This window comes from Mus musculus, chromosome 8 (assembly GCF_000001635.26).
Source record: "Mus musculus strain C57BL/6J chromosome 8, GRCm38.p6 C57BL/6J".
Lineage (NCBI taxonomy): Eukaryota > Metazoa > Chordata > Mammalia > Rodentia > Muridae > Mus > Mus musculus.
Window position 1 is genome coordinate 69808010 of NC_000074.6, and position 26905 is coordinate 69834914.

Here is a 26905-nt window from a genome sequence, read left to right on the forward strand (position 1 = left end):
AAACCACTGACTGCTTTGAAAGGGAGCCGACCACCTCAGGAGCCTCACCCACTTAGACAGTGGTTTGCACTTTTACTTGAAGATTTATTCTCTCTTCATGCTGAACCAGAAAAGAAGACATCAGATCTCATTATAGATGGTTGTGAGTCACCATGTGGTTGTTAGGGATTGAACTCAGGACCTCTGGAAAAACAGACAGTGCTCTTAACTGCTGAGCCATCTCTCCAGCCCTGGTGTGCATCATTAATCTCAGCAGGCAGAGGCAGGGGATCTCTGAGTTGGAGGCTAATCAGTCCCACACACCAAATAAACCAAGCCAGGCCACATAGTGAGACACTTGTCTCCAAAACAACAAAACAAACAAAATAAGCCTGCCCTGGAGATTTGGGGTTTATTGCAGTCCTTCATTGCAGTTCTTCACAGGAGTGCCCTGGATCTAAAAGCCTAGGCGGGGAGTTAAATCTAGTCGCTGGGTGTGGAATGTTCTGGGGCAGACATCCCCGGCTTGCTGGAAGAGTGCTACAGGGACTTAGGGTGCTACAGAAATCTACAGAAGGGACCCCTGGCTCGCTGGGGCTCCTCTACTGGGGTAAACTCTGGAAGCTAGTCAAATGCGATGGCGACTTCCGGGAGGGGCGTGGTCGTCTCGAGGCGTGGCATAGCTGGGGCGGGGCGACACCACTGGGTCGGCAGAGGCAGGAAATCGGGCTGGTCCCGGGCGGCGCGCAGCCCTGTCCCTTTCTCAGCATTGCCGCGCGTTCCCCACCCCACCCCCTGCCCCCGGGCATCGCCATGGACTCAGCGGAGACAGGTACGGGGTGGGGACCGAAGGGGGGGGGCCTCCCACCACCGCTCCTCAGTTCCTAAACCAGAAAACCCAACTTACCCCTGAGCTATCTGACAGCCGGGAAAGGAGTACTGACAGGGGAAGGAACGAGGGGATCCCCGAGCACCTTGGAGACCCCTGAAGCGCACAGTGCTCACGACGCCAGCCTTCAGCCCTCGGATTGCCCGCCAGAGCGGGCACCCCGGATGCCTGGGGGAAGGGGCCCAGGAAGGGGAAGTGGCCGCTTCTGCTTCTGATCGTAGGATGGATGGGGGCAGGGTGTCATGGCCAATATTCCTGCAGGTAGCCCCGAGGCATCAGGCTAGGGGGCGGCGGCAGAATTGTGGCTAGAACTGGGTTATGTTTCCGGCTGTCTTTGTGTATCGAGTGTCATTCAGTCCTGTCCCTCGTGGTTTCAGCGGTACTCGCGTGTGTTTATACCGCAGGCTAAGTGCCTGTGTGTCCCACGTGCTTTTCCATCTGTCTGGCCTGGGGTCCATGTGGCTCCATTGTCAAGCCAGCCCTCTACTCCAGCATTCATATGGCAGCTGCATCTGTTTCCTTCCTTTGCTTATGGGTCCTCCCATGCATGGTGTCCCTGTGGCTGTGAGCAAACGCTTCTCTGAGATTTTACCTGGATCCATCTGTGGAATCAGAAATGACCCCACCGAAGCGCTCTCTCTCTCTCTCTCTCTCTCTCTCTCTCTCTCTCTCTCTCTCTCTCTCTCTCTCTCTCTCTCTCTCTCTCTCTCTCTCTCTCTCTCTCTCTCTCTCTCTGTCCCCCTCCCTCCCCCCTCCTTCTCTCCCCTCTCCGCCCGCCCCCCTTCCCACCTCTGCTTGAGAGTGGTTGTTGAGGTACATTCGGATTGCTTTGCCACTACTAATGGGTGGAGAGAGACACTGGTTGGCTCATGTTTTCTTACACTTCCCTCCCCCAGAGCTAACCCCAGCTCCTGAGGGCAGGAAGAGATACAGTGACATCTTCCAGAGCCTGGACAACCTCGAGATATCATTGGGGAACGTGTGAGTCTGAGCCTGTGTCACCACATTGGGCAGAGCTCCCTAATTATTTGGGTATCATGCTGCCCCACATCCAGACACCCTGACTTCCAACCTCCTGAGCCTAAGACAGGAGCCCCCCCCTCCAAACAACTGGGCCCTCTGGTATTCTAGATACATAGGTATTTGGGGGTCTATCTTAAAGACAGATGATCCTGAGACACACACATGCAACTTCATGATTCCTTTAAAAATGGTAGAAGCAGCTATGAGTGTCAATTCCGTAAGCCCCTAAATTGCCTATGGCCCTTCCAACCCTTTCTCAAGTCTTACTTTTAGGAAAGAACCTCACCTGGGGATGTAGCAGGTGCATAACATTCACAAGGCCCAGGATTTAATCCTGCCTGTGCCACATTAGGGAAGGGGCAGGGGGGTGAGGTTCAATTGATAGGATGCGGCTCCGACATACACAAAGGCCTGGATTCCATCCATAGTACTGCATAAACCAACCAGGGTGTTGCTGCATGAATGTAATTCCAGCACTTAGGAAGCAGAGGCTGAGAATCAAGCCAACACTGAGTTGACGGCCTGCCAGGAGACAAGAGCCTCTGCTTCAAAACAAACTGCAGCCTGGCTCCCCTTACATTCTCAGATCACACCTTCTAAATCCCAGATAACAGCAAAGATTACCTCTTCCTTCTCCCTCAACTGTCCTAGTGCCCCAGGACTTTTCCCCAACAAAGGAGAGTTTGGACAGAAATGGCTTCCTGACACCAGTATCTTTCCCACCCTCAGAACTTTTGATCCCCTGGCTGGAGACCCTGTACGCAGAGAAGACCTGGAGCCTGACAAAGCTGACACAGCCACAGTGGTGACTGAGGAGGTAGGGACAGGATCAGGGTGCTCCATGCCCACTTGCTTGCTGTTTTGCTCCCTCCTGATGCTGTCTCTCATCCTCTTACCCTAGAACAGTGAAGCCAGTAGTTGGCGGGATCTCTCCCCAGAAGGTCCTGCACCCCTCACAGGTAGGGGAGGGTGTCAGACAAGAGTGGGGGAGTAAGATTGTTTCTTCATTGAGACATCTCAGATCTTGTTCTGTGCCAGATGCAGGGGACAGGGCAGAGCCCACAGTGGATCCACGCCCTATCCTAAAGGATTCCCCAGTCTTAGTAGAGAATTTGTAAATCATCATCATGATTCCAAAGGGAGCTTTAGGGAGCCATGAAGTATGGAACAGAAGCCATGGGTCCGGTCTTGGGTTTCAGGGAAGGCTTCCACGGGGGAGGGGGAAGCTGGGCTCAAGGATTTCCCTATTTATCCCAGAGGAAGAACTGGATTTGCGACTCATTCGGACCAAGGGTGGTGTAGATGCTGCCCTGGAGTATGCTAAAGCATGGAGCCGCTATGCCAAGGAACTGCTGGCCTGGACAGACAAGAGAGCCAACTACGGTGAGGCTTCCTTCTGCCCGGCCCCTGATGGCAGCAGGACCCAAACCCCAGCTGCTTGTAGACCACTGTCTCTCCTCCTCCTAGAGCTCGAGTTTGCTAAGAGTATCATGAAGCTCGCTGAGGCTGGCAAGGTGTCCATTCTCCAGCAGGTAGGTACCAGCCCTCTCCAGCCTGACCCCCCACTCCCCAGATCCTCCACCCCCCCCCCAATCCGGTCAGTTCCTGAGCTAGCCCCGCATTCCGCCCCAGAGCCAAATGCCACTCCAGTACATCTACACCTTGTTTCTGGAGCATGACCTCAGCCTGGGAGCCCTGGCCCTGGAGACAGTGGCCCAACAGAAGAGAGACTACTACCAGGTAAGCCCTCCCGTGTCGCCCGGGAGGTAGCCCCTCTGTAGTCTGACTTGGGAGGAAGCTGGAGCCCAGAGATGCTCAGGATCTTATCCAATGTTCCTTCACTGAGATTCAACCCGCATTCTGTGAGGCTGCAACACACACAGAATAGTGCTTTCATTTGAGAGGGCATCAGGGAGGATTGGTTTCAGGGAGAGCAGATAACTCAGAAGGTAAAAGATCTTATGGCCGGTCTTTGCGGTTTTGTGGGTTCTTCTTTTTCCCACCCTTTACTCCCAGCACCCTCACGCCCCACCCCCATTTGTTCCCCCTAACACAAGTTAGGAAGAAAGAAGGAGAGAGGGGAAAGAGAGATCCCTAAGTCTAATTTCTTTCCTTTTGTTTCTTCTTTGAGCACAACTCCTAACAAACCACAACCCCCCACCACAGAATGACCAATAGCCACAGACCCCACCTTTTGGGGTGCTAGCATCTAAATACCATCTGAAAAGTTTCCAGAATTCCAAACATCCGACAGCCACTGAAACTATCTGCAGCTGGCAAGACCATGCCTCTGCTTGAGCACGAGGCAAATCACAGTCAGCTGCTGGGGACAGCCTGAAGCAGCCCCGTCCTCTCACACCTGGGGTGAAAAGGAAAACACATTCTTGTAATGGTTCTGTGTTTTTTAAAGAAACCAGGACTCCAGAATTCTCACTCTAGGTGCTTGCTGCACGAGTCTGAAGACCCGAGTTCAATCCCTGAAACCCACATAAAGATAGAAGGAGAGCTGGGATGCCCTCTTTGGATGTATCTGAAGACAGCTACAGTGTACCTACATATAATAAATAAATCTTTAAAAAAGAAGAAGAAGAAGTAGAAGGAGAGCTCCAACTTCAAAATGCCATCCTCTGCCCTTCACATGCAAATCACGGCATGCTGCCTCTGTACACACATCGTATTAACAAATAAATAAATAGATCTCTTTAAAGGAAGGCTGGAAATAGCGCACAGTAGTAGAATACTTAGCTAGCAAGGCCAGGGATTCAAATCCCCAGTAACAAAAAAGAAAGAAAGAAAGAAAGAAAGAAAGAAAGAAAGAAAGAAAGAAAGAAAGAAAGAAAGAAAGAAAGAAAGAAAGAAAGAAAGAAAGAAAGAAAGAAAGAAAGAAAGAAAGAAAAAAAGAAGAACCCATCAAGGTAGCTCACCCGGTGAAGGTGCTTGTCCCCAAGCTTGGTGACCTAAGTTTGATCCTTGGACCCCACATGGAGGAAGGCGATAACTGACTCCCACATGTCTTCTGTCCTCCACAAACATGCCACACATACACAAACACAAAAGAGAGAAATAAAAACAGGAAGCTAGTGAGACTCAGTGGTAAGAGCACACACTACTCTTGCAGAGGACCTGGGTTTGGGTCCTACCACCCATGACTGGCAGTCCACAACCACCTGTAACTCCAGCTCATGATGCTTCTATAGGTACCCACACTCATGTGCATAGACACAATTTAAGATAATAAAACATTTTTTTTTCTTTTTTCTTTTCTTTCTTTTTTTTCCAAGACAGGGTTTCTCTGCGTAGCCCTGGCTGTCCTGGAACTCACTCTGTAGACCAGGCTGGCCTCGAACTCAAAAATCCGCCTGCCTCTGCCTCCCAAGTGCTGGGATTAAAGGTGTGTGCCACCACTGCCCAGCGATAATAAAAATTTTTAATTGAAAAAGTACACCAATAGAATCGTCAGGATGGGTGTTTCTCAAGAATAAAACCTCAGGATGTCTGGGTTCCTGAAGAAAAGATGGGATGATCGATCGATCACGTAACTTTCTGCTCATGTACTTGGACCTAGGGTAAAAAAGGCCTGGTTAGAAAAAAGAAAAAAACAAACCTCAACAGATTGAGACAAGGGTTCGGGTCTAAGGGGGTCAGGCAGGAAACAGCAGATGGGGCTCCTGAAGCTGCTTTCCCTCCCCGTCCATGACAATCCTCCACTCCACAGCCTCTGGCGGCCAAAAGGATGGAAATTGAGAAGTGGAGGAAGGAATTCAAGGAACAGTGGCTGAAGGAGCAGAAGCGCATGGTAAGGCCAGGCGTGGGTGGGCCCTGCCCGGAAGAACAGAGTCCTCTGCAGGCCAACGGCTTATGGTCCTCTTGCTGCCTCCAAGAATGAGGCAGTGCAGGCACTGCGGCGCTCCGAGCTCCAGTACATTCAACGCAGAGAGGACCTGAGGGCACGCTCCCAGGGGTCCCCTGAGGACCCTCCTTCCCAGGCATCTCCTGGATCCAACAAGCAACAGGAGCGCAGACGGCGCTCCCGAGAGGAGGCACAGGCCAAGGTCGGAAACACAGTACCGAGATTCCCTAACGTCTAGTCGCTCACCTCTCTCTAACTCCCAACCACTTAAGCCTTGGTTTCCCCAGGCGCATGAGGCGGAGGCTCTGTACCAGGCCTGTGTCCGGGAGGCCAATTCTCGCCAGCAGGATCTGGAGACCACCAAGCGGCGGATAGTGTCACATGTGCGCAAGCTGGTGCTGCAAGGAGACGAAGTGCTTAGGCGGGTAAGGCCCTCCTCCACAGTCACCCTTGTTTCATTGTCCTTAGGCACCAGCCCTGAGCCCCCAGGACACCATCTTTACTGTAGGCCCCATACCCTGATGACAACCCAAACCTAGTCCTACAGCCTACCAGTGACAGGCCCCGCCCTCAGACATTGGCTTTGCTCTGTAAGGGTTAGGCCACAGCCCCCTGGAATCTAGGTCAAATATTCATCCTTGCAGGTGACGCTGGGTCTGTTTGAGCTGCGAGGGGCGCAGGCAGAGCGAGGACCCCGCTCCTTCTCTGCTCTGGCTGAGTGCTGTGTGCCCTTTGAACCTGGCCAGCGCTACCAGGAGTTTGTTCGGACACTGCAGCCTGGGGCCCCACCGCCGCCATCTCCGGCCTTCTGCTTCCAGGAGTTCACAGCTGTGGTGCACAGGTGTGCCCTAGGGCTGGGCTTGGAGTTTTAGTACATACTGTACCTCACCTCCGTTACCCTCTCTTGTCCTGCTCCCACCCCAGATGAGCCCCTTACTTTTCTAACTAGTCTCCATTGACTTCAATGTTTTGGAGATGTTTGCTTATTCGTTTATGAGACAGGGTTTCTCTGGGTAGCCCTGGCTGACCTGGAACTCGATCTGTAGACCAGGCTGGCCTCAAGCTCAGAGAGATCCTCCTGCCTCTGCCTCCCAAGTGGGATCAAAGGAGTGCACCTTGACTGCCTGACCCTGGGATACATTTGAAACAGGGTATCTCTAGGTAACCCTGGCTGTCCTAGAACTCACTTAGTGTCTTTTTATTTAAAGAATTATTTTTATTGACAAGTGTGTGTGTGTGTGTGTGTGTGTGTGTGTGTGTGTGTGTGTGTGTGTGTGTGTGTGCAGGTACTCTCAGAGGCCAGAAGAGGGCGTCAGATGCTGTGGGATAAGCAGTTGTGAACCACCGATGTGGATCCTGGGAACTGAATGTGGGTCCTGGAAGAGCAGCCAAGAGCTCATAACCACTGAGTCACCTCTCCAGTCCCTCATGTGTTTGTTTGTTTGTTTGCTTTTAAATGGCTCAATGGCTTTCATTAGGGGTACTTACAGGATCATGGTAGACTTTTCATGAGTTATCCCCAGTCCTAGGATCTGGGGCTAGGACACTTAAGGGACCAAGATGGTCCTGGACTCCAGAGCTTTCAGTCCTGTATCCTTAGAGTCGGAACCCAGACGCCATGCACACTTGCTGTCGTCCAGGCCAGTTTCTGGGGATCAAGCCCTCAATCCTCTCTTCTCCCAGTTTCCCTCAGGACACAAAAAAGAAGTTTTCGGGGCCTCTACCTCCAAGGCTGGAGGAGGAGGGTTCCCCTGAGCCTGGCCCTTGGGAGGTTGCCAGCTTAGGCAGCCAGGGTAAGTTCTCTGAGGCCTGTGGGTAAAGGGCCTGGGCTTGGGCCAGCCTGATTGACCTGTCCTCACGCAGGAATCCCAGGCAGTGATGTGGACAGTGTAGGTGGTGGCAGTGAGTCCCGGTCTTTGGATTCTCCCACTTCCAGCCCAGGTGAGGGCAGGACCTGACCCGCCCACCCACATACACACCTGTGCCCTTTCACCTCCCACTCTCTGTCCTCCTGCTTGTAGCCAAGCACTGACCTTTAATCTCCAACCTACTTCTTGGCCTGATCTACCACACACCCTGATCCTCAAGTGTAGATGTACTCACTGTCTTGGTGGGAATTTCCTCTAAACCACCAGACAAAGGCCTGACCCATTCCTAAACTCTTAACCTCTGGTCCCCGACCCTTTCTCCCAAGGATATCTCTGGGAGTTTTTGAAAGCCCTGAAAACCAAATCTGCCTCCTTAGACCTAGCCTGTCCCATGACCGCCATAATCCTACCTTTGTGCTCCTCTGACCGCAGGTGCTGGGGCCCGCCGACTTGTAAAGGCTTCGTCCACAGGCACGGAGTCCTCCGATGACTTTGAGGAGCGAGACCCTGGTAAGGCTGGACATGGGTGGGCAGGTGGGCTTACAGGGACAAGATGGTGACCCTGACAGCCTTGACCTCTCTCCTTGCAGATCTGGGGGATGGGATAGAGAATGGAGTAGGCAGCCCGTTCAGGAAGTGGACACTGTCCACAGCTGCTCAAACCCACCGACTGCGGCGGCTGCGGGGCCCAGCCAAGTGCAGAGAATGTGAAGCCTTCATGGTCAGCGGGACAGAATGTGAAGAGGTGTGGCCTAGACTGGGGACCTAATGACCTTGGCTGACTCTCTCCCTCCCTCCCTCCCTCCCTCCCTTCCTCCCTCCCTCCCTCAGTCTCAGTGTTCATTTGTGTGTGTCTGTGGCAGAGGCAGGGTGTGCATTAGTGTCATGCTGTGAGTGAGTGTTAGAGGAGAGTTTAAAGGAGCCATTTCTCTTCTTCCTCCATGTGAGCCCTGGGAGTCAAACCCAGGTCATCAGGTTTGGCAGCAAGCACCTTTACCTGCCGAACCATCTCTTTGGTCTCTTAAGCATCCTCTATTCCCTGGCTTTCTTGCTGACCTCCTGATAACCTTCCTGTCTCCAGCTGACCTCCTAACCCTGTGACCTCCCCCCTCCTCCAGTGCTTTTTGACCTGTCACAAGCGCTGCCTGGAGACCCTCCTCATCCTTTGTGGACACCGGCGGCTTCCGGCCCGGATGTCCCTCTTTGGGGTTGACTTCCTACAGCTCCCCAGAGATTTCCCTGAGGAGGTTCCCTTTGTGATTACCAGATGCACAGCTGAGATAGAGCACCGTGCCCTGGGCTTGCAGGTAGGTGACATCCTCATCAGTCCCCACAAGTCCCCACTGATGGCCAGGTCACAAGCCAGGTATCCCTTACCCTGCAGGGTATCTATCGGGTCAGCGGGTCTCGGGTACGTGTGGAGCGGCTGTGCCAGGCCTTTGAGAATGGCCGAGCACTGGTCGAGCTGTCCGGGAACTCTCCTCACGATATCACCAGCGTTCTCAAGCGATTTCTTCAGGAGGTAGGTGGTTCCAGGCCAGAGGTGGTGGGCAGGGCCATACCACCTCTGGTTGAGGACCCTCAGCAGCCCACCCACACTCCTGTCCCCACCAGCTCACTGATCCCGTGGTCCCCTTCCACTTGTACGACGCCTTCATCTCTCTGGCAAAGACCCTGCATGCAGACCCTGGGGACGACCCTGGGACCCCCAACCCCAGCCCTGAGATTATTCGCTCGCTGAAGACCCTCTTGGTGCAGCTGCCTGACTCTAACTACAGTACCCTGCGACACCTGGTGGCCCATCTGTTCAGGTGTGCATGGGTCCCTAAGCTTGGAACTGTGGCCCTCTTTCCCTGAACATGTAACTGCTTACCTGTGTGGTTCATATTAACCTTTGACCTTTCATATTTCTTCTGAACTCTGAACTGTGGATGCCCACACCTAACTTTAACACTGTCCATGTAACTAGCTGGTTTCAAGCCGTGACCAGAGACTTTTTTTGCTGTGGCCTGGCTAAGTCACCAGCCTAGCTTACAGGTCCTCCACTTGTCCTCCACTGATGCCTCCGATTCCATGCCTGACTCTTCTCCCTACACATCCTCAGGGTGGCTGCTCGGTTTGAAGAAAACAAGATGTCTGCCAACAATCTGGGAATTGTATTTGGGCCTACACTGCTGCGGCCACCAGATGGACCCAGGGCCACCGGTGCCAGCCCTGTGGCCTGTCTGCTGGACTCCGGTCACCAGGCTCAGCTGGTTGAGTTCCTCATTGTGCACTATGAGCAGATCTTTGGAATGGATGAGCTCCCTCTGGCCTCGGAGCCTCTGACCCAAGACCCTGGCTTGGCTCCTGCATGCCTTGAATCCAGTCCCCAGCACCCAGCCTCACTTCTTGCCCAAGACACACAGCCCCTGACCATAGCCTTGGATTCCAGCCCAGACCCCAAACACCACAGTGCCTTGGAGAAGTGCCCCGAGGTCACACCTCCTGAGGTAGGAATCAGCTTGCCCTGCAGATGTGGGGAGGGCCCTGTCTGTGTTTAATTCTCCTTCTTTTGCACAACTGGATATTGACTCCAGGGCTTGGTGTGCATTAGGCATGTGCTCAGCTCTATGTTACACCCCCAGCGCTCTCTTTAAGTTTCTTTTGGATTTTTAAGAAACATTCATTTAGAGAGTATGCAGGCACACGCATGTCCCGTTGTGAGTGTGAAGGCCAGATGGCAACCTGTCCTTTTACCCCCTGGATCCTAGGGACCGAATTCAGGTCCTTAGACTTAGTACCTCTAGCCCCTGAGCCAGACTAGATTTCTTTTATTGCATCTTAATTTATTTATTTATTGTGCATGGGAGGGGAGTATCATGTGATGGTCAGAGACAACTTGTGAGAGTAGTTTTCCTTCTGCCCTGTAGGCCCTGGGAATGATTTGCCAAGCTTGGTGGGAGATGCCTTTACCTATCCAGCCTTTTTTTTTTTGTAATGTATATTGGTGTTTTGTCTCATGTATCTCTGAGGGTATCAGATCCCCTGGAACTGGAGTTATAGTTTTTGAGCTGCCATGTGGGAGCTGGGTATCGAACCCGGGTCTTCTGAAAGAGCAGCCAGTGTTCTTAGCCATTGACCATTTCTACAGCCCCAACTTACTGCCTTACTTGACTGTTTATTCTGTTTTGTTTTTGTTTTTTAGTTTTGGTTTTTCGAGACAGGGTTTCTCTGTGTAGCCCTGGCTGTCCTGGAACTCACTCTGTAGACCAGGCTGGCCTCGAACTCAAAAATCTGCCTGCCTCTGCCTCCCGAGTGCTGGGATTAAAGGCCTGCGCCACCACCGCCCAGCTGTTCTGTTGTTTTATCTGACTTTGAGATATGGTCTTTCTCTGTGATCTTCCTGCCTTAGTGCTTTGAATGCTAGGATTGCAGTTAGGTGTGCACCTCCTTTCTGATCGTCTCCCTTTCTCTTCAACATTTCTTTGTTAGGCTACGCATGGTGATGACTTTAATCCCAGCACTTGGGAGACAGAGGCAGGTAGATCTCTGGGAGTGTAAAGCCTGCCTGGTCTACAGAGTGAGTTCCAGGGTGCAGAGAAACCCTGTCTTGAAAAACCAACGAGAGAGAGAGAGAGAGAGAGAGAGAGAGAGAGAGAGAGAGAGAGAGAGAAAGAGAGAGAGCGAGAGATGTATTTTCTTAGTGTGTGGGAATACATGGGTGCTATGACATTATAGAGGTCAGAGGACAGTCTGCTGAGTCTCCTGAGGGCTTCCCATCTTGCCATAGAAGAGCTGACATTATGGGTATTTACCCCCCAAACTCTAGGGCTTTTTAACTTATTTATTTAGTGGGAGGAGGCACACAGGCATAGGTGTGGAGGTCAGAAGACAACTTGCAGGAATCAGTTCTCTCAGTCCCCCGTACAGTCTGGAGATCAAATTGATATTGCCAAGTTCAGTGGCAGTTACTTTTACCCACTTAGCCATTTAAATGAGTTTATAATAAACAGCTGGGCCAGCTCAGCACCCATTGTTAGAAGTATCAAGTACCAGGCCTTGCAGGTACATGAGTGAGCTAGATAGATGTTCAAAGACCCCTCCCTCTTTTGGTGTCTGAATCCAAGAGAAAGAAGACCAAAAATCATCATGAAATTGGGCACATGCAACATTCTGAGGTCCTGTGAAGAAAGGAAGATGGAGTAAGGGCTGCCCATGGTGAGGACCAGAGGGGTTTGCAGCAGAAAATATAATATGGGCAAGTCTTTTGGGACAGGTGAATTTGAGCAAAGAGTGGCATGACATGGGGGCAAAATGAGGCATGGTCAAATCTGGGAAAAGCTGTACCAGGCAGTAGAACAGCCCAGTGCAAAGCCCCTGGGGTGGGAGCCATCTCCAGTCCTATGTTATACTGCCTGGGTAAGAGAAGCAGGAAGGAATCAGAGCCAGTCTGCAAATGAGTCTCTGTGGCAACGTGCTCATCAGTCTATGAGAGGCTCTGGGTTTGCTTCTCAGCACCAGGAAAGAAGGGATGGCTCTGCTAGTCCCCGTGAGCACAAGGGGAGCAGCAAATGACCACTGGCTATATGCAGACAGTGCATTGAGATAGGATCACTCATTGAACTTGAAGCTGAACTGGCATGCCAAAGAGCTCCCAGGACCCCTGTCCCCACCCCACAATACAGAAGTTACAAGCACCCAGCCATGCTTGGCATTTAAACTTGGGTTCTCATGCTTCCACAGTGAATCCTCTTAATTTACCGATCTTTTCTCCAGAAATCCCTAAACAGGGACTTTGCTATTGGGAGTCACGTTCTGGGTTTCTTCCTGCAGCTTGCAACTCTGCAGAGGGACCAGAGGGAGGAGGAGGTGGAAGACACCAGAGATGGGGCAGGGGATGGTGAGTGTCTAGAGAGCCCTCACTTCGCCCCAGGGTTGCTTGGCTGGGAGTACATCCAAAGAACTTGGAGATGCTGAGCACTTAACCGCTCCACAGGGTCCAGCCACTGCCCTGAGGACTTGGCCCTGGGAGCACAATCCCGGGGCCACTTCAGCCGCCAGCCAGTGAAGTATTCCCGGGGAGGTGTGAGGCCAGTTACTCATCAACTCTCCAGCCTGGCTCTGGTGGCCTCCAAGCTGTGTGAGGAGACTCCTGTCACTGTCTCAGCAGTGCACCGAGGTAGTTTGAGGGTACGAGGTTTGGGCCCTGCTGCTGCCTGCCCTGAAGGCAGCCCCCTGCGCCGGAACCCTCTGCCCAAGCACTTTGAGATCACCCAGGAGACAGCCCGACTTCTCTCCAAGCTGAACAGTGATGCTGTGTCCAGGACCACCTGTTGTGCTGACCCAGAGCCTGAGGAGTCTGAAGAGCACCTCTGACCACCTACCATCCTGAGGGACCCAGAACTGAATTGATGGTCCCTGACCCAACCTGGTGACCAAACCAATTCAGTGGGGTGTGGGGAGAGACGGGGTTACCAGTGAGTTCCGGTAATGAAGATTACCTACCTGTGGGAGTCCCAAGACACTTGGTTGAAGTGTCCCATCATCTCCCTGCCAGAGGAGATTTAAACAGCTAGGCAACACAGGTGCAGGTGTTTCGGGGTCAAGACTCAATGGTCAATACAGATCAGTAGATCCTTGGGGACTACCCGAGTCTCTGACCTCTGAGACGGGTGTCTTGACTATTTCAGTCATAATGGCTCCTGGCCCTACTACACTTGCAGCAGTAACAGACTCCCAAGTTAGCAGGTGGCTGCAGCCCAGCCCTGTCTCCTTTTAATTTGTTTGTTTGTTTGTTTGTTTTAAGCTAAGTCTCACTGTGTAGCTCTGGCTGGTCTGGAGCTCCCTTTGTGAGCCACAAATCCTCTGCCTCCCAAGTGCTGGCTAAATCTGTGTTCTTACAACCTCCAAATAAAACCATATCCTGCTGCCGGCAGGAGGGCTGACCGCAGTGGTGCTTGCTGTAAAGCCTCACATTTGTTGGACCTCCCAGAGCCACTTAGTGGAAGGAGAGAGCCCATCCCTACAAATTGTCTGACCTGTGCACATGCACAAATAAAAGAAAATTTTAATTTAAAAAAAAAAATCCGCTGGGCGGTAGTGCCACACACCTCTACTTGATCCTAGCACTCAGGAGATAGAGGCAGGAGGATCTCTGAGTTTTATGCCAGCCAGGTGTACAGAGAAAGTTCCAGGACAGCCAGGGCTACACAGAGAAACCCTGTTTCAGAAAAACAAAATAAAATAAGATAAATCTTGTCTGTTCTTGCACATTTGTCTTTGTGCTGGAATGCTGACAATAAGTCACCAGTAAGAGCAGCGTCTTTAACCCTTTATTAAGGGCCAGATGATGGAACCAAGGCTTCTAAACACACCCTGGGAAACCTACTGGCAATTAGTGTAGGGCCTGGAGCCCAAGATGAGTCACTCAGCTCAGTGTCCCTGATCCGGTTCTACACAATCAAATACAACTCGGTGCAGATAATCGGGACAATGGGGCTGTGTGCTGCGAACCGGGGGAGGTCAGGGGAGGAGGCTGCTGCAGGCTCGAGCCAGCGGCAGGCTGGGGCGAGACTTCGGGAAGCAAGGTAGTGCGGCAGCAGTGGGGCGAGGGTCCAGCCGGGAGATTGACCACGGAACAGTGGGGCGGGGCTTGCAGCTCGGTAAAGGATTGGACAGAAACGGGGGGGGGGGCGCCCGCAGAGCCCCCCCCCCCCCCGCTGTGGATCTTTTCAACTGCCAGGTGACTCAGCCCCAAAGGCGCGAAAGGGCAAGCACGTGAGATGTGCGGGGGGGGGGGGGGGGGGGAGTAGAAAGGGTGCCCCACGTGGGAAAAGGGGGCTGTGGGGAGGCGGTGAAATGACCACAGTTTCAGGAGATCACACTTCCGACGTGGGGGTGGGACTTTCCAGGGGGCGGGACACCCCCAAGGGCCAAGAGCTAAGGCAGGTGGGGGCGTGGCTTTGAGGTCCCGCCTCTCCCGCCTCCTCAGCCGGGGGCTCCAGGAACACCGGACGCTGCTGCGCAACCGCTCGGTTGCCCGGCCATGGGTCTCAGTCCTGCTTCAACCCACCGCGAGCCAGCCCCATCTGCCGCTTGACTGGATGTGCAGGTAAGACCAACACCAACCGGTTTAGGGTGGGTGCAGGCCACCGAAGAAAGCGAGGCGGGGCCCCCTCTTCTCCACAATCCTTCTCCTAGCCCAGGGTTGTCTGCAATACCCTCTTTTGTCCTGGAGGCCTTCTTGGCCCTCAGTCCCACCCAGGAATGGACTGCTTTCAGAGCTCTTGCGCGGAATCCTGCCTGTAACTCAACTTCTGGGCGGTCTCTGTCTACTCTGCTCGCGCTAAGTCCCCTCAGTGCCTTGGCATTGCCCTCCGGGTGTTGACCACGGACCTCGCTCTGGTGTGCACACACCCCCTGGCCTCTGCACTGTGCAAGGACCCTGGCACAAGTTTGATCTTCTTAAGGCTAACCCCAGCAGCTCACTCCGCCTTTGTGCTGCCCCAGCCAACCCACCCACGCCCATTGAAAACCACAGGTGTCCAACCCAGTCACGGATTAGTGGCACGTGGCACTGAATTGCAATGTGGATGCATTTGCTCTGGGTTCTTAAGATTTAAAAAAGAAAAGAAAAGCCGATCAGAAAACCGTTTTAAATTGTTATGCCAGCATTCAGCAGAGGCTAGTGGATCTCTGATTTTGAGGCCAGTGTGGTCTCAAAGCAAGTTCTAGGTCAGTTGGGATGCATCGAGAGACCCTGCTTTATGAGTAAATAAATAGAAATTGCTTTTTAAAGGTCACTTTGGCCTTCAGCACAGACTTCTTGCACAGAGGGCCTCTGATCCTGTAGGTTGCACTCACCCAATCTTGATTCTAGTCTCTGGCCACTGCTTTGTTCAAGTGCCCTTCCATCAGGGGCCACCTGCACTGATCTGTCTTCTGTATCCACAGGCAGCCATCATGGGCCAGTGCTACTACAACGAGACCATCGGCTTTTTCTATAATAACAGCGGCAAGGAGCTCAGCCTTCACTGGCGCCCCAAAGATGTGGTGGTGGTGGCCCTGGGGCTGACAGTCAGTGTGCTGGTATTGCTGACCAATCTGCTGGTTATTGCAGCCATCGCCTCCAACCGACGCTTCCACCAGCCCATATACTACCTGCTTGGCAACTTGGCTGCGGCTGACCTCTTCGCTGGCATGGCCTACCTCTTCCTCATGTTCCATACTGGCCCACGCACTGCCAGGCTCTCCATCAAAGGCTGGTTCCTGCGACAGGGCCTGCTGGACACCAGCCTCACGGCGTCAGTGGCCACACTGCTGGCCATCGCTGTGGAACGGCACCGCAGTGTGATGGCGGTACAGCTACACAGCCGCCTGCCCCGGGGCCGTGTGGTCACACTCATCGTGGGTGTGTGGGCGGCTGCACTGGGTCTGGGGTTGCTACCTGCACACTTCTGGCACTGCCTCTGTGACTTGGACAGTTGCTCACGCATGGTGCCCCTGTTCAGCCGCTCCTACTTGGCTGCGTGGGCCCTATCCAGCCTGCTTGTCTTCCTACTCATGGTAGCTGTCTACACACGAATTTTCTTCTATGTGCGTAGACGGGTGGAACGCATGGCGGAGCACGTCAGCTGCCATCCCCGCTACCGAGAGACCACACTCAGCCTAGTCAAGACGGTTGTCATCATTCTGGGTGAGTGGGTGCTCTGACAATAGCTTTAGGAGGGGACTTGCCATAGGACCCTGGGACCCTGAAGCAATAAGGGAGGGGGTGTTTCCCAAGCAGACTCCAAAGAGGTAAAAATGCCAGCCTACAAGAGGAGAAAAGGCTAGCCTCAGTTTTCACCTGTTTCTCAAAGGAAACCATTTATCGGTCTTTTTTGTTTGATTGTGTTTCAGGCAGAGTCTCATGTAGCCCAGGCTGGCTTCATGACCTTATCCTTATCTTTTTGCCTTTGTCTCTCAAGGGATAGGGCAGGCTAGCATTCTTGTAATCAGTTGCCATCCTCAGCCCTGGTTGGTTTTGTTTTGTTGTTTTGTTTTGTGAGATAAGGTCTCTGAGGCCCTGGTTGTCCTGGAACTCAATCTGTAGTCCAGGCAGGCTGGCCTTCAACCCAAAAAAGTTCTGCCTGCCTCTGCCTCCCGAATGCTGGGATTAAAGGTGTGGTTCACTACATCCCCAGCCTTTCTTCAGATTTATTTTTTATTTGTGCATGTGTGTTTGTGTGACTGTGAGATTGTATTTGGGTTTATGCAGATGTGTGCGGGTGCATGCTGAGGCTAGAGGCATCCTAGGCCCTTGGAGCTGAGAGTACAAGCAGTTTTGAGCTGTCTGATGTAGGTGTCGGGGATGAGACTCTGGTACTCTGAACCATTAAAGCCATCTCTCTCTAGCCCTGGTTGTTATTTTTGCTTACTTGTTTATTTGACTTTCTTTTGAGGTTGGGTATCACTGTATAGTCCAGACTGGCTTGGAGCTCACTTGGTAGACCAGGCTGGCCTCAAACTCACACAGATACATGCCTCTGTGCCCCCCTGCCCTCCACCTCCGAGTGCTGGGATTAAAATAAGCACCATCACACTGGGCTGGCTTCATTTCTTTAATTCAGGGTTTCATGAAGTTCAGGGGGGACCTGAAGCTCTCTCTGTAGCTGAGGCAGGCCTCAGAGCCCTGATCTTCCTATTCCTCTTCCCCTGGGACGATGGGTATGTGCCACCACACCTTCCTATTCCTCTTCCCCTGGGGCGATGGGTATGTGCCACCACACCTGGCTCCCCTTTGGGGTTTATTTATTGGGGGGGGGGCTAGAAAGATGGCTTTTAAGAGTACTTCCTGTTCTCCGAGAGGACCCGAATTTAATTCCCAGTACCCACATTAGGCAGCTCATATCCACCTGCAGCTCTAGCCCCAAGGGACCTGATGCTTTTTTCTAAACACATACATGTGGTCGGTCTCTCTCTCTCTCTCTCACACACACAGGTGAATAAGATAAATCCTTTTGTAATTTATTTTGTGGGTATGCACACACACACTACCATTTACCTGAGGACAGCTCCTGGCAGTCAGTTTTCTCTGTACTCTATGGCCCTTGGAATTGAATTTGGGTCCTTAGTCCCTCTGTGGGGCTTTTAGTAAGGGCTAGTGTGGTTACTTTGGCTTTGGGGTACAGGAGGACCACTATATCACTATTCCCATCCAAGACTGATTCTTCCCAGTGATACCTGTCCTCACCCCCACCCTACTCTGTAACCAGCTTGTCCTGTGATGAATTCCTGTCCCATCTCTTAGTAAACAAATCTTCATGCCAGGCAGTGGTGGCTCATGCCTGTAATCCTAGCACTTGGGAGGCAGAGGCAGGTGGATTTCTGAGTTAGAGGCCATCCTATTCTACAGAGTGAGTTCCAGGACAGCCAGGGCTACACAGAGAAACCCTGTCTCGAAAAACCAAAAAAAAAAAATCTTCTATAGAAGGGTCCCGGAATACTTTGTCTCAGTTAGGAAAGGTATCACACTGGCAGGCAAATAAGGGAAAGGTGTCTGTCCCCTCTTAGCAGGCCTACCCATACAAGGAGCTTGTGTGGTTTGTGCCACTCAGTTGGCCACTGCCTGAGCACAGAGCTGTTTGGGCAAGTCTCCTGGTGGCCCACTCCAAACCCGCTAACGCCACTCCTGGCCTTTGTCCCGCAGGGGCATTTGTGGTGTGCTGGACACCGGGCCAGGTGGTGCTGCTCCTGGATGGCCTGGACTGTAAGTCCTGCAACGTTCTGGCTGTGGAGAAGTACTTCCTGCTCCTGGCTGAGGCCAACTCACTGGTCAATGCAGTGGTATATTCCTGCCGAGATGCTGAGATGCGCCGCACCTTCCGCCGCCTTCTCTGCTGCATGTGTCTCCGCTGGTCCAGCCACAAGTCTGCCCGTTACTCAGCTTCTGCCCAGACGGGTGCCAGCACGCGGATCATGCTTCCTGAGAATGGCCGCCCACTGATGGACTCCACCCTTTAAACCTTGGACTGAGGCAGGAGACTGGAGCTTCATCTGCAGCCTATGGTCACTTGCAGAGCCTCTGACTCAAGCCAGCCCAGCAGATGCATGGCTCTTCAACACTCCCTGCCCCAGGGACAGAGAGAGTCTGCCTGCCCCTGGACAGAGGGACTTGGGGACATCTCCGTCCATGCACCTGGGGAGAGCATCCTAATGGGACTTGGCCGTCTGGTTCTCAATCATCTCAGGTTTTAGGGTTTTTAACAGACATTTTCATATTTTTACTGTGTTATCTCTGGATGTCTGTGGACTGCTGCTTCCTACATGGTGCTGTAGCTATTGGGACAGAAGAGGTGAGAGCTGTCCCAGGCTATACCACCTACTGTTACAGGGTAGACTGTAGGAGTACTGTCTTCCTGAGGCGGCTTTTGGTTGTTTTGTTTTGCTTTTGAGATAGGCTCTCATGTAGCCTAGGCGGCCTTGAATTCACTGTGTAGGTGAGGATGGCCTTGAACTCTTGATGGTCCTGACTCCCAAGTGCTAGTACTGAAGCTGATTCCTTAGATGTGCTGAGCAGCCTGAGGGCTCACCTGCCTCCCTTAGTACGAGGGACCCCATGACACAGAGCAAGCCTTTCCACTCTGAGGTTGCAGAGTTGGGGTTTGGTTTGGTTTAGTTAGGATTTTTTTCTGTTGGTTGGCAGGTGTTTTGCCATTACTTCAGTCAGTCTGTCCCAGTGTCCTGGAATCATGACTCAGGGCTGCCAAGAATCCTTCAACATGAAATCCCATGGCCCCAGCCAGCCTTGAACTTGCTGCATAGACTAGGCTGTTCTTGAATCCATTGTCTTGCCTCCGAATTGTAGATGTTGGGATTAGAGCTATATGCTGCCATACCCAGTTTTTGTCTCTTCCTGGAGTCTTACAAATGTTTCTTTCCTTTTGCCTCTGTCCTACCCAGCTCTCTCTTTAAAGAACCTAGGATGATTTCTAGTTTGTGCAAACCTTCTCCTTCTGCCTGCCTCACCCCCTTTTTTTTTAGACCCAAAGTCTCACAGTGCAGCCCAGTCCACCCTAGAGCTCACTGTGCCACTCAGGCTAATATCAAACTCTCAGGTCTCTTCCTGCCTGGGCTCCCTGAGTGCTAGGAATGACAAGCCATATTGAGCCTGTGTCTGACTGCACAGCTTGGAAAAGCACAGCTATGCAGGGGGCACCAGAAAACTCCATGAGGAAGGGCTTCAGTGTCCCTTGGACTTTCTACTTCTGAGTCCCCCAAGACCTCAGATATGCCAGGCCTGAGGTTAACTCCCTCCCTCCCTCCCTCCCTCCCTCCCTCCCTCCCTCCCTCCCTCCCTCCCTCGCCAGAGAAGCCTCCTAGCAGGCAGTGTGAGCCATGAACTTGGCTCCCTGCTCTGCCTCACCAGAGAGGAGTCGGGGTTATGTTCTCACCTCAGATTCACAGCCGAGGAACAGCAGGAACTTGAACCTCTGTCTTATCTGAGGCCAAATTCTTAAGGCATTAAAGCATCTGTTTCTTAAGAACGGAAAACGTCTCTTTCTTTCTACAGTCAGTGCCCGGCTTTTCCCACAGCTAGGACCTTGCACACTCTAGGCAAGTTCCCCAGCACAGATCTTCTATCACGTGAGCCATGTCCAAAAGGAAAACAGTGCAGACCGAACTGAAGGGCTGGATTGCAGTGGGCCTTTGCTTCTTTGTGGGTTCTTTTTTCTCACTCTTTATGCCTCTGGTTTCACCCCATCAGTCACAAGATAGAAAAAGAAAAAGGGAGAAAGATACTGAGATCTGTGAATCTAATTTCTTTCTTCCTGTTTCTTCTTTGAGCACAACTACTAACAAACTATGATCAACCAACCACACTACCTATGGGGCCCTAGCATTCATACACCCTTGAAAAAGTTTCCAGAATTCTAAACATCACACAACCACAGAAACTCTCTGCAGTTGGCAAAACTGTGCCTCATGTTCCAAGGTGATAGCCCAGGAACCTCTGCAGCCAGGTGTTCATTAAGGACAGTGTCCCTGAAGCCAGGTGTCCATGAAGGACAGTGTCCCTGCAGCCAGGTGTCCATGAAGGACAGTGTCCCTGCAGCCAGGTGTCCATGAAGGACAGTGTCCCTTTCCTACCTCCTAGGAGCTCCAGGCATACTGGACATGGGTCACTTTAGGGATGGGTGGAGGCAGCCAATTGAATCCTGATTTGGGGACCTCTGATGGCCTGCAGAAGTCAGCTCTGTCACCTGTCCTTAGTGGCTGTCCTCCATCAGCACCATCCAGATGCTATCCAGGGATTTATCTTGTCAACCTTTACATTTTATTTTCCCTTTTCCACTTAGAGGCATTATGCTTTTTTGTTCTTTGAGACAGGGACTCACTGTGTAGCACTGGCTGGCCTCTAACTCACAAAGATCAGCCTGCCTCTGCCTCCTGAGAGCTGGGATTAAAGGAAAGTGCCTTGTGATTTACAGATTTCTGCACTTGCGTGGATGCACCTCTGCATGTGGAGGCTGGAGATGTGTCAAGTCAGCCCTGAAGGCAGGGCCACCTTAGTCAACATAGCAGGGTCTCTGTCACATCCAGAGCTCACCAATACAGCTAGTCTCACTGGGCATCTTGTTCTGAGCAATCCCCTGTCTCTGCCCTCCAAGGCAGGAGATATACTCAGGACACTGCTCCTGTCCCCACTTTTATGTGGATTTCTGAGGTTCTGAATTCTGGTCTTCAAACTTGAGTAGCAAGCGCTTTAAAAAGTACTGAGCCATTGCCCTAGCCTGGCTTTTCCTTGACTTCTCTGCTGTGTGACATCAAGCTTTTGTCTCTTTTAGACCATTGGAACTTACAGTCTTCTCCCTCCCCCAGATCAGGCCTGTGCAGTGCTGGGCCACTGTCTGACCTTTTGTACACTCTGGGCCCACCTTAAAGGCTTCTATTACTTCCTGTGGCTGGGGCCAAGCCTAGGGTTTTCCTTGTGCTTACACATTTGAATTTCTTGCCAGGCACCCCCGGAAGTCTCCATCTTCCCCATGCCCCGTCGCCCCCATACACACATGCTGCTTGAGTTTCCTCTTCAGTAAGAACAAAAGGCAGATGACTTGACTTCGCAGTCACACTGACCCTTCACCAAGCCTTCACCTGAATTCTGTCTCTGAGCAAACATTCAGGGAGGCTCTGTATCTCTAGAGAGGGATTTGTGTGTGTGTGTGTGTGTGTGTGTCCCTTTTTAGGACTCACAAACAAGAGAGACAAAAGGCCTGTGAGAGTTCTCTGTCTTGGGGTACACCTGAGCATTGATATTCGGCAAAGTCTTCATTCTTTAGCCATGTGCTAGCATTTGCTAGACCTGGAATGCTGGGGTTGGAAGGAAGGACTGGATCTAAGGAACTCAGCAGGGAGAAGCGCTTCCTGCCAAGCCTGGCAACAAGAGTTCAATCCCTGGACTCATGGTAGTAGAGACCCAAGTCCTGAAAGTTGTTCTCTGACCTCCACACTTGGGCTATGATGTACAAACACATCACACTTGTGCTGTGGTGTGTAAACACATTGTGTGTGTGCATGCACGCACACACATACACACAATGACAAAATTTTAAAAGAACAAACAGGTTGAGGTCACTCCCACGTTGGATCTTGATAAAACAATAGAGTTAACTTCTCCAGTGGAGAAAGGTACTGGATTCTAGCTTCCTTCCTGCCATCTACACAAATCTACACTTTTCATCTGTCCCCCCACCCCCCCCAAGCCTGGTAAAAGGGAAACAGAAAGGTTTAGGGAAAGGCACGGTGGAGGGATAACCTTTTTGTGCACTGTATAAAGCATGTCTTCCTATTACCCAGATGCTGGTTTTGTTAACACCCCTCTCTCCCCTTCTGACTGGTTTTAATAAAAAGCTGTTGGCCTATAGTGAAGCCGGAGACTGCCAGCTCCGGACTTGCAGGGAGAGATTGAACTCTGAAGGAGTCAGGCTCTAGAAGCCCAACATGGAGGAAGAAGCAGGCTCCAGTACTAGAGACCGAGAGGTCACAAGCCATGAGGCAGACATGGAATAATATAAATGTGTTAGTAGAAGTTGTACGAGCTAGTTGGGAACAAGCCTAGCTATAAGGCCTAGGCATTTATAAATAAACATGTCTCTGTATCTTTATTCAGAGTTGGGGTAAGCATGGAAGGTCCATACGGTTATAACAGGATTCTGGTGACCAGCCAAAGGAGACTATGCTCGAGGGGCCCAGGACTTATGGGAAACAGTCATACCCCTCCAGGCTGGATATGGTCATTGCCATGTTGAATCAAGAACTGCGTTCATTCATGCATGACCTCACAAGTTTGGACCACTAATATGTTTTTGTACAAATACAGGACATATGCATAGGACCACTCTCCTCAATAAAGATTATAGACCCATAATGAAGGTGGGGGAGGGAAGATGATACATTTCTGCTGGAGCTGCCCATGCATTGGGGAGGAACCTCAATAAAGTCCCTGGTTCACAAAACTGGACTTGAGTGAAGTTGTTTCTTTGGTCAGGTTAACTTCTTATCCCAGAGCAGTTCCCCAGAAAAAGTCAAATATTGCAGACATTGATGCTCTTGAGGTCAGAAGAATTCTTTTTTTTTTTTTTTTTTAGATTTATTTATTATTATATGTAAGTACACTGTAGCTGTCTTCAGACACACCAGAAGAGGGAGTCAGATCATGTTACAGATGGTTGTGAGCCACCATGTGGTTGCTGGGATTTGAACTCTGGACCTTCAGAAGAGCAGTCGGGTGCTCTTACCCACTGAGCCATCTCACCAGCCCAGAAGAATTCTGAGGAGTCATAGAGTGGAGGACCCTGAGGGCTGCTGGGAGAACCCCAGGGCGGGGGGTGGGAGGGACTGTGAAAAGGACCAGAAATTTTGCGGAGCCTGGGACTCAGGTGTGAGAGGCCTTGAGGAAGAGGCAGGACTGGGGAGTGGGAATTCTGAGGAGCTGTGGGGAGCTATGAGGAGGAAGACCCACAGTTCTGAGGAAGTAGCCAGGGCAGTGAGGAGAGGGGAAGGCACTCTCAGTTACCAGTGAATTTGATATCAGTTTGAACTATATGAGGCACTGACTCAAGACGCTGAAAATTTAGGGTACAGATATAGTTAGGTTGGTAGGGTTTTGTCTGGTATGCTTGCTGCCCTGAATTCCATCCTCTTCACCACACAAACAGGGCCCTGTGGCACACAGCACTCATCCCAGCACTTAGGAGTTAGAGGTAGAAGAAAGTTCGAGATCATGCTCCAATCATAGCAAACTCGGGCAACCTTCATTACATAACAAACTTGAGGACAGCATGGGCAATAAGAGACTCTGTCTCAAGTTATTTTTGAAACAAGGTCTCTCTGTATAGCCCTGGCTGTCTGGAAACTATGTAGCCTAGGCTAGCCTAGAGCTCACAGAGATCCATCTCCCTGGTGTTGGGATTAAAGGCATGTGTCGCCTTGCCCACCCACAAATTTTTGAAATTTTTGAAAAATATGAAGATGGGGAGCAAACAGTGAGGATGCAAGCCTCTGAGGAAGTAAACTCAGATGTGAATGACTGTAAAGAACCCGGGCCCTGTGAAGAAGTGATAACCTAAACAGATCCAGGACTAAAGAGAAGGCAGAGGCACTGGAGTAAGCAAGGGACGAGGGCCTATGATGGGGAAGGTAGCCATAAAGTGCACCAGACTTAAGCAAATGCAGGCGGTAGTCGTTACCATGGCAACCCCAACCATGGGGTTCCTTTCTTACTGGCAGTTGAGAAAGGAAGTTTCTAGCTAGTCGCTGAGGAGGGGGAACAGTGCATGGTGCTGATTGGTGACGGCGCCCACAGGGGGCGTGTCCTGAGGGGTGGGAGGATCAGAAGAGAATTCCTGTTTCCTAGACAACCCTCAACCCTCAGCAGCCGTTGAGAAGCTGTTTGGGGCGCATCGCGAAGGAGAGGGTGATGCACGGCGAAGATAGATGAAAAGGGCGTTTTATTGGCTAGTGGACTTGAAGGAGGCGTGGTCCCTGGGTCTGCGGCGGTTGGCTGCTGCGCAAGCGCGAGAGCCCGGCGGGACCTGTCCCTCTGCGCTCGCTCGGGACTGTAGCCCATGGCCGCCCCTCTGCGTCCCGTGCCGCCACAGCCCGCCCCGCGCCGCCTGCCGACCACAGCTCCACTAGGCCATGACACGAGCGACGTCCTGCAGCAGATCATGGCCATCACCGACCAGAGCCTGGACGAGGCTCAGGCCAGGTGCGGCTCCCGGGCAGGAAGGGAAGGGGCGGAGGCGGGATGAGGATGGGACAGGTGCAGCTGAGCTTGGAGTGATGGACAGGCGGAGTGATCTTGGGCCAGAGGGAATGAAGGATACAAGAATTTGTCCTGGACTAAAGGGTGACTTCGTGAGGAAAGAGGGTATCAGAGTTATGGAGGTAAAAGCCCGGCCCTGGGAACAGGAGACATTGGAAGGGTTAAGTGATCTATTATTGGCGGACGCGTAGGGTTGGGGTAGGGCAAAGACCGCAAGTTTGCAAGTCACACAGTGGAAGAGAAGCTACTGAAGAGCCTGTACTAGAATGATCTGATACAGGATCCGTTGAGAACTTTCAGGAACGGATATGGGGAGCTGGGTGGACATAGAGGGCACCCGTCTTTTTATAGTTTTTATTTTCTCTTTGTGTGTATGTGTGTGTGCTCCCGACATGTGAGTAGAGATCTCCAGTTCTTTGGGAGTGTAGCGAGTACACTAAACCACTAAGCTCTCTCTCCAGTGTACCCACCCCCAACCTGGCAGGAGCTTTTATCACCAGGCTTGCTTCAAACTCATCATTTTTTTTAAAGAGTCAGTTATTTTATGTATATGAGTACACTGTAGCTGTCTTCAGACACACCAGAAGAGGGCATCAGATCCCATTACAGATGACTGTGAGCCACCAAGTGGTTGCTGGGAATTGAACTCAGGATCTCTGGAAGAGCAGTCAGTGCTCTTAACCACTGAGCCCTCTCTCCATCCCTCAAACTTATTAAAAGATAACCTTGGAAGGATCTTTGAGTTCGAGGCCAGCCTAGTCTGCAAAGCGAGTTCCAGGACAGCCAGGGCTACACAGAGAAACCCTGGCTAGAACCATCCAGAGACTCAAACAAACAAACAAACAAACAAAAGATAACCTTGAACTCCTGATCATGCAGTCTTTACCTTCAGAGTGCTGGGGTGAGAGTCATCCGCCACCCACTAACCACATCCCAAGGATTCCTTTTCTTTATATTTATTTGTCTGTTTGTTTGGGAGAGGACCTCATGTTTCCCAGGCTAGCCTGAAACTCTCCATACAACACATACAGTCCAGGATGATCTCCTGCCTCAGCCTCCCTGAGTGCATGTACCAGCACACCCAGCTCGTGTGATGCTCAGGCTGAACACAGGGCTTTGTGCATGCTAGGCCAGCACTCAGGGACCCATTTTAAAGCATTTCTTTCATATATGTGTGTGATGATGTGGCTTTGTGTGTATGTGCACGTGTGCATGCTGGTCCACATCGCGCATGTGTGTATTGAGGTAAGAGGTCACTATCAGCGGTCTTCCTCGATCATGCTCTGGCTTTTGCATTTACATTTATTTATGGACTGAAGCATGTATATGAAGTCTCAGAAGCCCTGAGAAAGTCAGTTCTTCCCTTCCACTCTGGTTCATGAGGTCAAGTTGGGATTTGGGTTATTTCCCTGCCTTGGGTTCCATAGACTTGGAGTGGCTGCAGAATTGCTGCTCCAGAGATGTAGAAGGGGAAGAAGCCAGGAGTCCGTTCTTGCACAGGTCCCCAAAGGCTACCTCAGGAGCTGTTGTTTGGTGCCCACACCCTGCCTCCATTGTTGTGGGTTTTTTCAAGACAGGGTCTCTCTGTGTAGCCCTGGCTGTCCTGGAACTCCTGAAACCAGGCTGGCCTCGAACTCAGAAATCTACCTGCCTCTCTCTGTCTCCCAATTACTAGGATTAAAGGCATGCGCCACCACTGCCCGGCCTTACCTTGCCCTGCTTAATTATTGTATTTTAAAGACAGGATTCCACTGAGCGCAGAAATGACAGATTAGCTGAAGTGAGTTCCTGGCATCCTTCTGTCTCTACCTGACCTTCTCCCGCCCCCAGCATGGGCTTTAGAGATGCTATTACAGCATGTCAAGCTTTATCATAGCGATAGACTCAAGGGAACTCAAGGCAGCCACTTCCTGACTGACTGAGCCGTCCCTCCAGTCTCTGAACAGACCCTCTTTTTTTTTTTTTTTTCTTTTTCCTGGACAGGGTTTCACTGTATAGACCAGGCT

The 26905-nt window shown here is 51.7% G+C and overlaps 3 protein-coding genes and 1 long non-coding RNA gene across 19 annotated transcripts in view; 3 read left to right on the plus strand and 1 right to left on the minus strand.

Annotated features, from left to right (window-relative positions):
- The first annotated feature begins 288 nt into the window (after positions 1-288).
- On the plus strand, positions 289-13861 carry Gmip (Gem-interacting protein). 7 transcript variants are annotated; one of them, XM_006509797.4, is made up of 21 exons: positions 549-811; positions 1765-1849; positions 2621-2708; positions 2793-2850; positions 3149-3274; positions 3359-3423; positions 3524-3631; positions 5607-5687; positions 5773-5943; positions 6029-6166; positions 6386-6582; positions 7425-7534; positions 7605-7682; positions 8042-8119; positions 8200-8354; positions 8728-8916; positions 8994-9131; positions 9224-9420; positions 9714-10101; positions 12368-12491; positions 12588-13546. In XM_006509797.4, exons 1-21 carry the CDS (start codon positions 793-795, stop codon positions 12965-12967), a joined length of 2973 nt encoding a protein of 990 aa, XP_006509860.2. In that variant the 5' UTR covers positions 549-792; the 3' UTR covers positions 12968-13546. The 7 variants fall into 7 exon arrangements, 6 of the variants coding, with proteins under 6 accessions (XP_006509862.1, XP_030099717.1, XP_006509860.2 ...); NM_198101.1 differs by having other exon boundaries at positions 678-811; positions 12425-12491; positions 12588-13861; XR_003947356.1 differs by lacking the exon at positions 9224-9420 and having other exon boundaries at positions 289-811; positions 12425-12491.
- On the minus strand, positions 5301-6072 carry Gm33695. The gene is made up of 2 exons (XR_379068.1): positions 5988-6072; positions 5301-5452 (listed from the first exon to the last, which is right to left on the minus strand). It is a non-coding gene; the product is annotated as a predicted gene, 33695 (long non-coding RNA).
- A 694-nt stretch (positions 13862-14555) lies between the features above and the next one.
- On the plus strand, positions 14556-23093 carry Lpar2 (lysophosphatidic acid receptor 2). Its single transcript, NM_020028.3, has 3 exons — positions 14556-14702; positions 15545-16286; positions 18282-23093. Exons 2-3 carry the CDS (start codon positions 15554-15556, stop codon positions 18593-18595), a joined length of 1047 nt encoding a protein of 348 aa, NP_064412.2. The 5' UTR covers positions 14556-14702; positions 15545-15553; the 3' UTR covers positions 18596-23093.
- Positions 23094-24466: 1373 nt separating this feature from the next.
- The window catches only part of Pbx4 (pre B cell leukemia homeobox 4), a 39817-nt gene continuing 37378 nt past the window's right edge, over positions 24467-26905 (plus strand). For 5 of the 10 annotated variants that reach the window (NR_151668.1, NR_151669.1, NR_151670.1 and 2 more), the window contains exon 1: positions 24615-24842. Coding sequence is in view for 2 of the 10 variants with exons in the window: in NM_001024954.2 (NP_001020125.1) it covers positions 24700-24842 (143 nt within the window). In the remaining 8 variants the exon portion in view is untranslated. Of the gene's footprint in view, positions 24843-26905 lie in introns of all 10 variants that reach the window. The other 5 variants (XM_030243862.1, XM_030243861.1, XR_001778490.2 and 2 more) reach the window with 4 other exon arrangements.

Coding starts and splice junctions, on each gene's coding strand:
- Lpar2 (NM_020028.3), top strand. CDS start 15,554: ATGGGCCAGTGCTACTACAACGAGACCATCGGCTTTTTCTATAATAAC. Junction 16,287..18,281: donor GACGGTTGTCATCATTCTGG/GTGAGTGGGTGC, acceptor TTTGTCCCGCAG/GGGCATTTGTGGTGTGCTGG.
- Gmip (XM_030243856.1), top strand. CDS start 1,710: ATGGGTGGAGAGAGACACTGGTTGGCTCATGTTTTCTTACACTTCCCT. Junction 3,424..3,523: donor AGGTGTCCATTCTCCAGCAG/GTAGGTACCAGC, acceptor ATTCCGCCCCAG/AGCCAAATGCCACTCCAGTA. Junction 9,132..9,223: donor TCAAGCGATTTCTTCAGGAG/GTAGGTGGTTCC, acceptor TGTCCCCACCAG/CTCACTGATCCCGTGGTCCC.